The sequence below is a fragment of the Osmia bicornis genome, chromosome 10, assembly GCF_907164935.1.
Source record: "Osmia bicornis bicornis chromosome 10, iOsmBic2.1, whole genome shotgun sequence".
Taxonomy (NCBI): domain Eukaryota; kingdom Metazoa; phylum Arthropoda; class Insecta; order Hymenoptera; family Megachilidae; genus Osmia; species Osmia bicornis.
This window is the reverse complement of record NC_060225.1, coordinates 2,678,441-2,690,472: the sequence shown is the minus strand read 5'-3', so window position 1 is coordinate 2,690,472 and position 12,032 is coordinate 2,678,441. Positions and strand designations below refer to the sequence as shown.

General features: G+C 33.2%; 1 protein-coding gene across 2 annotated transcripts in view; it reads left to right on the top strand.

The window, feature by feature from the left end:
• Positions 1 to 12,032, top strand: part of LOC114879490 (E3 ubiquitin-protein ligase Rnf220-like) — a 245,018-nt gene that overhangs the window by 77,960 nt on the left and 155,026 nt on the right. For both annotated transcript variants that reach the window (XM_029194453.2, XM_029194451.2), the window contains one exon: positions 3,001 to 3,138. In XM_029194453.2, the coding sequence (XP_029050286.1) occupies positions 3,001 to 3,138 (138 nt within the window). The remainder of the gene's footprint in view (positions 1 to 3,000; positions 3,139 to 12,032) is intronic.

Genomic DNA, 12,032 nt, shown 5'->3' with positions numbered 1-12,032 from the left:
AAGGACCTAAGAACGTTTCACGGCTACTCTGACTGAGAAAATGTTCTCAAGAAAAATTCTTATTTACCGCAGTCTCAATACAGAAAGTATCATTTTCATATGAATGAACTTTGTTTTACAATCCTTATATTACTTTTTTCTGCCCGAATAAACGGAACTGCAAACTGAGTATTAATTTATTTTTGGGAAATGACCCTTCAGTATAAAATAAATAAAAGATGGAGGAATACTAATGTAAATTGAATTTTAGCCTCTTCTTCATTTTCATTCTCTAAACTTTATACTGAGTAAATCCATGCTAAATCGATCACTTTTTAACATCGATAGTCAAAACCGACTTTCCCAGGAAAAATAGAGACATCCCGGGTGTTTGCCCTTCCTCATAGGCATTTCCTGGAAAAATGACAATTTAGAGATGAGGACCCATATATAGGGCAGCCCAAAAGGAGCTTCAGTTTTGATTTCAGCGCCATCTCTTTATTTTTATAAATATTTAAATCGTTATTTGATAAACAAATAGTCCAAAGTTGGAAATTTTTTTTACACGTGTTTTTCAGTTTTAAAATTGCAAAGATCATATACAGTCTCGAAGAACATGAGTTTTTCATCGCTTAGTGATCAATTATTTCTTTCTCTAGGGTTGTGTCAAGGATAAAGTGTATGAAGTGAGACATGGAATACGTCAAAGAAAGAATCATTGAAGTCATCCAGCTGAAAAATTTGGAAAAACTCGATTTGTATTCACACGTGTTTTACTTACTTTTTAATGGCCAGTGGAGATAATGTTGTTTTTAGATCGAATTGTTTGAAACAAGGCTCCGCAACTTAGTGGTTACTGACGTAAAACACTTTGAAAATCTTATTTATTAAATTTTCAACGTATTTGAATAATATGCAATTTATTTGAATTGAATATCTCTTATAGTTTTTTTTATAATGAATTTTTCAAAACTAAAGCTTCTTTTTGGCCACCCTGTACATATAGGTCTGTGGTCTCTCACCATTTGTGTATAAGCTTAGGCGAGAAAAACTGAATGGATATTTATTTATAAGCGGAGCTTGGCGCTCCAGGCGCCTTGGGCCTCTTTCCTGTGACGTCCGCAAGGTGTCGCGCGAGTAACACTCCATCCTTTCTCGCAAGTGCTCCATCACGGGCCTTGTTCCTGATAATATAGAACCCAGGCGTCTGGCGTTCTAGTGTGCGGTTCCCGAGACGAAACGTTTAATTATATACTAAATTTTATACTATTTAATAATAAAAATACATATATTATTCTTTTCTAAATTACTTTTAATACAAATATCATCGAAATTACAATTTTAAAAGTCCCTGCTTACCCTATATCGCTGTTTCCCCTATGTAAGCCTGATTTGATCACGAGTCTACAATGTGGAATTTGGGGAGTCACCATTTGTCCACTCGAGTTACATTTTGCTTTGTTTTATTCGAAAAGGATTGGGCTATGATAAAATAATCTACTCCACTTCCAAAATGAATTTTATAATATTAAAAATATAAAATATATTTTTTTTTTGCAAATTTCTCTGTGATGGACTAGAGAATTTTAATAGTTCTATTACTTGAGATATTATTTGATATTATTTTCATTTTGGAAATTCATTTTTAATCTTTGCAATGTCGTACACCTTTCATAGATCTGAGCTACGACTGACCCCAATACTGTTTCATAGTTAATTTCAATCTAACACCGAAGAATTTTTATTGCATTGCGTAAAGTTTGCCGTAAAATGACACTTTATGGCTCTAATATTCTGTCTTCTCTTTTTGAAGTATTTCGTAACTTTTTATTTTCACTGCTCATCAATTTTACTGTTTTGATAAACAAACATGCCATGTATATAAAAATATATTTGGGTAACTTCATTGGCGGAATAGTGAAAGTATTCGACTGTCAAAATCTGGACTGAGAGCCTTCGGGTTCAAATCCCAGTGATTCATATTTTTATAAAAAAACATGTTTTAGATTCATTTAACGTTGTGATATTATTGAATAGATATTGAACCACGTGGAATTCACATTATTATGTTTGATATCACTAAAAGGAATGGTATTTGAATGTATTATTAGGAACTGATCGTGCTTTTAATTTCATCGATATGGATTTATTGTCGTGGGGTTGTTTGACCCATAGAGGACACGTTAAGGGGTTCTTTCATAATCAACCGTCTGGCACGTGCTGATTCTAAAGTAGAAAGCAATGTAATAATCTCATAAACGAGAGTACTAATATCTGTATATTAAATCGTAATAAATATCAGAGATGCAAAGAACTTGTCGGCGGTACGTTTCATCTTGATCTTTCTAAATACAGTAGTTCATATGTATTAATATTCCAACAGTATGATATTTAAGCAGTTATTGATGGATTCCAAATAAGTAACAATGTAATGTAATTATATTTATTGAAACAATTTTTTAAAAATTATAGTTTATAATTATGTATGTCGTCCATACTGTTGTATGTTCCAAAGGGACCACAACAATGCCAGTTTTTATGCAAATTAATCAAATTAGTTTTATATAATTTAAATATAGAATGTCGTATCAGAAATAAAAAAGAAATCTATTGTATATAAATTAACTACATTATTATCATATAATTGAAAAAGAGAGAATAATTATATACATGAAATTCAATTAATTATTCTTCAATATTTCCATTTATAAATTTTTCAAATATATAAAATCTTCAATTTTTAATTTTATACAAAGGTATTACATCATTCTTGTTATATCCAATATATTTGACAAAGAAACAGTGTCTGTTATAAATAAAACTTGATATAACTTAAAGCAATCAATCTGATTAAATTTCCTTGACGTTATAAGACATCACCAGTGAAAATATTGAACAAAATAGTTTGCATGAATGCTGTATATGTACGATATCTATATATATAATGTATAGTTATATTATAATGTAATATATTTTTTTGATGACGATGACTGATGACCGTTGTTATGTGGGTGATTCTAGTGGGGCCTGTGTTCGGGGGCCGATGCGGCGCGGAGGCGCTCGGGCTGGGGTTAGGGCTGTCGCTGGGCCCAGCCTACAGGTTCGCTCTGCCCCCGGGACTCGCTGCCAAGACCACCCGCTGCCTTGTATTCGACCAAGGTAGGCCTACCAGCCATCTTCATTACCCTTACTTTTTTATACTCCCAGATAGAACAACACCCCGATCTGTACACGCTTTTTAACAACTCAATTCATTAACTCTCCTGCTCGCCATGAGCTATCTCCATTCATAATAATGTACAATAACCATCTAGGCTTATAACATTCAATCCGTATTTTTTCTTTTTTTCTTTCTATAAATAGAATTTTGTGAGACCCCCCTTCCCCCAGTTTTTGAGGAATTCAATTTAAAAAGAAAATGCAAATTTGCAATTTTAAATGTGTTTTTTTCCCTTGAAACATTAAATGAATAAAAATAAATCCTTTATATCCTTAATAACTCATCGAGTCAACAGGATTTGAATTACTATTGCTGTCAATTGTTATCAAAGTGATAGAAAAAAGCTGTCAGTATCTTTATTTTTTTCATAAAAATGAAGTTCTATCTGGGATTAAAAAATTGTTAAATAACAATGCTCGTAACAAATATCCATATTGCTAACTTAATAGTGGGCTCCAGTATCTGTAACGAGGTTTAATTTAATTTCTATTTGTGCTTCTAATATTAATTTTATGGCCTGATACTAATTATTCTGACAATTTTAATACGTTTGAAAAAGAATTTAATGAATTTTTGCTTATTCAAATTGAGATTTTAACGCAATTAACAAGCATACGAGCGACGTTACATGTCGTCGAATCGACAAATCACGTTAATCCTTTACGTCGTCAAATTCTAACGTTTCCCACCAGAGTGCTGATATATAGTAGGCTTAACAAACTTTGATCTCTAGGCTAATGTGGCATTGCACGGTGACAAGATTAGCCAAAAATTTACTGTCATTTATTTGCTCGCCCGTTCTGCGGAAAATCAAACAATCGCAAGAATAATAACCCTGATCCCACGGTGATATTTCGTCAACCAAAATCAATGTTTGATAGATAAATTGAGAAATGTTTTTGTATAAAAAATTAAAAATGTTCGTGTAAATAGATTATTTAATCTGTTGTAATCTATCGAGGTTTTTACCTTAAAGGGTGTGTTTACTTACAGGGCTAAAAGAAATTTTGTTTGATAAGTGTTTTTTAGTTTTAAAAAAATACATCTTCGGAAGCTTTTAGTAATTATTTAGAATTTGATCTAAAAATTAATTTAGATCAAGCAGGTGCTACTAACGACTTTCTCAATTAATAATTAAAGCCTTTTCAGTATTAGAAAATTCTCTTCGATGAATTACATAAAATAGTACGTAGGTAGAATTATGGTAGATTGCATTTCCAATGGTGATAGCATTTTTATAGCAGCTCTATTGTAGCTAAAGGCTTAACAGGACCAAGTGATCCCTGCAATCCAGCTACAAGATCGACTTGCGCGTTTGCACAGACTAAGCTTACGAGCTACGCTCATCTTCGTGTCCACAAATCTAACAAGACCGATTGTAAACGGGCTTGTGCTTTCGTCAGATGACTCTAGGCTGGTTAATGCCGGTAATGTACAGTGGGTGTACATCAGAGAGCTAAGCACCTCTGAACAATCTGAACGTTACGATACTGTTAACCCTCGTAGAACCGAACTCTGAAACTCACTTTATAAATGACTAAAAAATATTTTTTTACATAAATAATTTTTATTAGGTACTCTTATGCTTTCACTATAATCATTTGAAACATTATTTCAATCATTTTTTTAGTTCAGTAGTTACAATTTATTGAAAAAAGGAATAACACCATATTTCAAACAGCTGTGAAACCTACAATTTTGAAAATTATACAAAAGTACGTTTGAAGAATTTAATGAATTTTTGCTTATTCAAATTAAGATTTTAACGCAATTAGAGGGTACGTTTACATATGACGAAAGAGTACAACACACCCAAGTTTTAGTAAAATCCGAAATGGTGCTTTAAAACGTGTTCTATTTCGCAAGGAATTTTGGTGAGAAAAGAAAAAAGAAAAATGGAATGAGAATGAATTTTTCTTTAATCTGTTATTAAACAAAATAATGTGGAACGAATAGAAAGTTTAATACCCACTAAACTAACAACTGAAATAGTTGCAGGTCATCACAGACCCAGTGACACCAACAAAGTGTTAACATGTTAAAGAAGATAAAAATTTCATTATTTTCACAATATTTAATTATCCATAGTTTCAAGTATCTGATATGAATATTAGAGGTACTATAGCATTAGAGGTGTACGGACACTTGAAATTATGGGCTTGGGTGAGCTTGGAAGAATTTGGACGGACTCGGAAAAGTTCGGTCGAGCTCGGGTGGATTTTCGAACTACATATATATACGAATGTTCTTTGAACTCATTCGGTACATATCGGGAAAATTCGGTATAAGATTCGGGACCCCCCGACCCCGTCCGGACTTGGCTCGACTTCCCGGGTACCCGCACACTTCTGCAAGTACACCATATCTATCTACAAATTTCGTGGCTGTGGTGAGAACTCAGGTAGTAACCTAAATTGACTACCAGAAACCGATTAAAATTGGTTTCAGAGTTGGATGTCTTACTGTTTTCGAGATATCGTGGTAAGGTTAGGTTCTGTGTATGCGCAGTATCGAATAGCGCATGCGCAGTATTGAATAGCGCATGCGCAGTATCGAATAGCGCATGCGCAGTATTGAATAGCGCATGCGCAGTATTGAATAGCGCTTACGTAAGCTCTGAATAGCTCTGAAACCAATTTCAATCGGTTTCTGGTAGTCAATTTAGGTTATATACCGAACCTGAGTTTTCAATTTTAGTGGGGCCATTCGGAAACTTATCCCTAATTTCTTTTTTTTAGTGAAGTTTAAAATTTCCAAAAAATTATTTATTTCCAAGATGAATAATAAAATATATTATTCAGAACAAATATATATTAGGAATGAATTCTATGATTGAACTAGAAACTAGTGTGCCAAAAATATATTACAAAAAAAAAAAGAAAATTTTATCTTAGATCGAAAGACATTGTCTGGTACGCGTCATTTCCTGTTTCAAAAGCTTTTAAATTATGCATTCGACGGCGAGGCAGAAGGATCCGCGTGAGTCAGCTACGCGAACGGCACGAGTTCAAAGAAGAGAACAATGAATGACTCGTTTCGGCTTTGCCACTCTCCTCGATCGCGTCGCAGTGCTAAAATGACGTGGATTTTGATCTACCGGAACGGAGATATTATTTTTCATAAACGCGGCGTAAATGGTCGTTTCGCATGATTGCATGGGAATCCTGTGGGATGAACGCGTTTCTTGCCTCCACTATGCTTGAGACAAACAGGGTAATTCCGACGATCCTATTTAGTTCCCTCTTTGTTCTTCGTCCGTCTAACATCATCTACGCGAATATATTTATCATATTAGAAACTACACATGTTTTGATCAAAAATATTAAAAATATAAGTAATTTCTATTACTATGGAAAGTTTTTCAAAGATATATATACTGTCAAAAATAGTTCAAAAATCGTGTTCTTGAATATATACAGTAGACTCTCATTATATTGCCGCGAATTCGAATAGAATAGTATGTTCCAGCTGGACAAAATTAATTTTTAAATATACAAAAATTAATTGCTGGAGTATCATCTATAATAACTATATAGTAAAACCCTTAAATACTATGATAGTATTTAGGCTATGATAGTGGAAGGGTAACATTAGCATACTTTTCAAGTATGAAAGTCAAATCGCTAGAGGTGTGCGAGTACTCGATTTATTCGAGTACTCGAATTTCGAGTCGAACAATGATCAATCGGTCGAGCCGTGTCGATCGCTTGAATTTGCCGAGCTACTCGAAATCGACGAACTGTTTGATATAAAAGCGAACTACTCGAATATTCGAGCCCTCGTAAATCGAAGTTTAACAAGGGCTCGAATATTCGAGTAGTTCGATTTTTCGAATAGCTCGCTTTTATATCAAACAGTTCGTCGATTTCGAGTAGTTCGGCAAATTTAAGCGATCGACTCTACAAATCGCTCATATGGCGATGTAACAAAAGTCCACTGTACTGTACTTAAATTATTGATATCTATTTATAATTTATCGAATTTTTATCTTTTTTTATATATAATATTTCAAGTTTCTTTCAATGCTTCGAATTTTTATATTGTAGAAATTCACCCTCGGATGACGGACCATGAAGAGACCATAATTTTGTATTTCATATTATTTTCATTTTGCACATTAAATAAATAGCAAAATGAAGTTATATACATACGTAATAAGAACAACGATATCAAGGGTTAAAGTGTTCAGGAAAGGAGTCTTCCGGTTTGCTTGAATTCGTTTACTTTCTATTGCTACGTTTTTATCGAGGGATGAGATCATTATGCCGGTCTTCTCTCCCTTCTCCCTGTAACGTCTTGCATCTCGCCACCTTTTCGGCCAACATCCCCTCACCCGTTTCTCCCCCTCTCCGTCAGTTTGCTTCTCGCCTCTTCTCGCGACAGTAATTTTACTTAATTAAATTCCGTTCTTTCTGCCTTTGCTTCGACGACCCCTCTGGCCATACACATCCCCATCCTTCTATCGCCCAGCAAGGATCGTCACTGATTTTTCTCCGCTCTCTTCTCGCCAGCCGCTTCAAACGATTTTTCCACGATTTCGAACTCGTCAAGGCAGGTTAAAGAGCGTTGACAATACGGTAAAGATACTTCTTTTTTAATTTTACACGGTCGTTTGATATTTATCAAACTCACTGGATGGTTTCTTTATAATTTTCAATATTTTTTAACCTTCGGAGGACGGACCATGGAGAGAACCCCCCATTTTAATTTAATTCTGTATTTCATATTATTGTCATTTTTTAAATTTTACACTGTTCCTTTAAAAGTTAGGTATAATTAATGCAAAAATTAAATATATTCTTTGTAAGTTTGAAATGTAGTTCTTTCTCATATTTTTACAATTTCATTTTAATTTTGTTATGTATTAATTTGCTACGCTAATAAATATTTAAAAATATAATTATAAATACACACAGAATCTCTAAAAACAGTATTTGTGAAATACAGGAAGAAAAATCTTAATCAATTTGGGTTCAAAAACTAATTAATAATTCTTCATTTTGTCTAAACTTAACATTTTCAAAATCTCATTTAGTCGATGGCAGTCACAATCCTACACAAATATTCTTGGCACAACCCCTAAATAAATAATTAAAATGAAATGAAGATCACAGTAGTAATTCGAATGTAGCAAGATGTCAACGCAGCCATAAACGAGGGAAAGAAATGTCTGTAGAGTAGGTTTCGTTGGATAATGTTTGCGGGTACTCGTTAAACGGCGTAAGAATGAAGGAGGCAAAAGAAGGAAGGGTAAGGGTGGTCTCGATGAGGACTCGGGAGGCTTCTTATTACCACTTCATCTGCAATTAACATTTATGGGTGGCAACTGTCGGCTGGAAAAACTAATTAAATATTCCATGGTACTCTGGATAGGGGTGTTCCTTTACTTACGACCTTCGTTGCTAAGAATAAGCAGCGAAGAGACACGAAATAAGGAGATAAGAAGTGAAAATATTTTATTTGGGAGCGGCTTCGTCGATTAAATAATGTTATTCGTTGTTATCCTGGAATCTTGCAAACCAGTTAACCGTCTGAAGACGGACCATGAAGAGAGCCTCAATTTTAATTTAATTTTGTAATTTATATTATTTTCATTTTGTAAATATATGAAACAACTCTTCGTTTAAAAATGATACATTTAACCTTAGGTTAATATCCTTGTATGTTTTGTGAGTTTGAATCTCGAGGGTTGAACAGAAACTTCAACTTCCACCCTTATGTAAGTAGTTGCTGCTATGTAAATCTGTGTATTTCTTTTTTGTGTAATAGAATAATAACGTTTGTGACATTAGTAATTAATTAAAATTATATCAAAATTTATCAGGATATTTTGAAGAAAAATAATTTTTATGAAAGAATAAAATGAAAATTTTGATATTGTGTTTTATGTTAAATTCCACAATAAAACCATAAATAATAATTTTTTACACAAAATGTTTTAAATAACTGTAGTTGTAATTGTATCCGTTAAAGTGCAATATGAATAAAAATATCTGCAGGAACAAAACTGCTTACACACAGTAATGGGCAAAAGTATTAGGCCATTATGTAAACCAAAATAATTTTTTAAAATTGAACAAAATGACTTAAAATTGAGGGGCTCAATGGAAAAGAGGAACAAGCCACCCTCTTATTATTTTAGAATAAAGCAAGTTGAAGGAAAAATAATTTTTTATAGCTTCTTAAAAAAACTTGTCATTTGATCCAATTTTGAAAAAAGTATTCTGATTTAAATAATGCTTTAATAATTTGGCCCAACATAGTATAAATTAACAATCCTACATTACATATAAATTTCTCTTCGCTTCCAAATAAACAATAATTTTTATCAATTGCCACTTTTTCCAAAATTCTAAATTTTAAATATTAATTATTTTCGTATGGTGTAAAAATGTGATACTGTTGGCATGATCATTAACAGTATCCAAGTCGGTATTCAAAGGGTTAAATCTCCTCATACTCCTGTTTTTACATCTTTTAAACACCGCAATTTGTGAAAGTTATAGATTATTAAAGTTGATACTTATTGCACCGTATAAGGGATGCTTCCCTTCGAGGAAAGGATTCGAGAAGAGAAAAGAAGTTGCAAAGAGAGCGGTTGTAACGTAAAACGAACATTAGACGGTTTTGATGGGGGTTATTATACGGTGGTGAAATGGAACGACGTAAAGAAAAGTCGTTAGCGTGTGTTGGACACAACGAAATGTTTCGGTTTGAGAAGAGGTCGCCGATTAAGCGGCTTCTTCCGTGTCGGTAGACCGCGGGAAGCATTTTTAAGGGTCTCCCGCGGATAGTGGCCAGCCGACCTGAAAATATATAAATTTTAACGGCGACCGTGATGTTGCTTCTTTAATTTCCTTCTGGTCAATTCTGGTCCCACATTACTGCCTTTCCTAGTACAGTGTTTTCTTCTGATGTTGAAAGACACCGGCTTCTCATCAAACCTTGTTGCGTTCCCACGCGACCTTTCACTCCTGTTTAATCATTTTTCTTTAACATTTATGGTTCAGAATCACAAAGATTTATTATTTTTTTTTAATATTGGAGAGATTATTTTTATTATACACTGTGATAATCAGGATATAAAAAATAGAAAGATAAAAGTGTATAGAAAAGAATAATTGATTTGGTGGCTTTTTTTTTTTAATTTTTAGCAATGATTAGATAAATGATTGATTAGCATCGTGCCGCCGTCTCAATCGTGGGGTAAAATTAAAGGGTAATTGATTTGGTAGTTTTAGTATTAGGCCTTCTTAACCTTCAAACGGCAGACCATGGAGAAAACTCCAATTTTAATTTAACTTTGTGTTTCATATTATTCTCCTTTTCTAAACTTTACACTGTTCCTTTAAAAATTATTCTCTTACTATATGAAATCCTTTCGTTTAAAAATTATATGTTTAAATTCGGTTCAGGATCGACCCAGGCTTCACTGTTAATTATTAAGGGTTAATTATTATTTTAAATTTGAATATTTTATATTTGTGAATTTGAAAAATGGGGCAGGAATATGATACCAATAACGGTTAATTCAATAATTGGAATAAACGAGTAATTGAAGATTTCTTACAATATTACACTGTATAATAAACTGTAATAAATGTTTATAAACATTCATAGTTTATAAATAGAAAATTATAAAAAGAATTAAAAATTAATTTTATAAGAAATTACCTTACCCATCATCTTCAGAGCTTTCAAACACGTGACTTGAAAAATTGCTCCTGTTCGCAGTATTTTCTAGCCATTTTTCAGCTTCTATAATTAAAATTTCATTTTCATAATTGTTAAAATACAAAAAATGAAGTCTATTACGCGTACAAATTAATTTAGTGCCATTAGTATTACGCCTTCTTAACCCTCGGACGGCGGACCATGGAGGGTGTCCAATTTTTATTTTTATTCTACAGGTGTTTACTTTCACTTCGGTAATCGTCATGTTACCGCAATTACTGATTGATAAAACACAAAAATAATAGTCTATAAAAGAAAAATTGTTATTGTATTATATAATCCATGTCGAGGATCTCAATGCGTTTAATATTATTTCATTGATTATCGTTTATATTTGCATACGATACAATTACGTCGTGTGTAAAACATATTTGTAACATTAGAGAGAAACATTTATAAGCACGTAGATATGAGAAATACGTTTCGGCAGATTTTTGCGAGCTGGATGGAATAACAAACAAAAATGCCCTTTGTATTTTTCGAATGGATCACACACTCGGTGATATTTGCGCGCGGGCGCGTGTATTCGGGCTGCTTCAAAATTTAATCTGAATTATTCCATGAAAATTACGCATTACAGGAGGGGGGTCGGAGGAGCTTTGTAATCGGCGATCGGATCGAAACAGTGCAACTCAGCATGCGCATAAATTCATATTTTATCAGAGAATGCATTATGCATCGTTCCGGCATATTTTAGCTGTAGTTTTTGCTCTGTTGCATTTCACCCGCATTAAAATGAACCGCAGAGTTTTGCTGTGCAACGTGTTTTTAATCGTGCACGTTATAGACAGCTTTTGTAAACGGTTGCCGTATTCGAGGACTTTTCCGTAACGTTGTACTGCCTGCATTTTTCAGTCTTTCCCCTCCGTCACCCTGTCGAATTTATAGAATTTTATTTACCGTGTTACGTGTTTTATCCTCGCTTTGGATCGCTTAATCATTTTTCTATGTATATATTCTTTTTTAATTAAGTTTATATTAAACCTTATATTTAGTAGATCTTCGTGCTTAAAAATATTAAACGAGATATATTTTATTTTTTTATTCCTTATTTTGTGTTGGCGATGCAAATGCGCCTTGTCGTGTAGTACATTGCGTA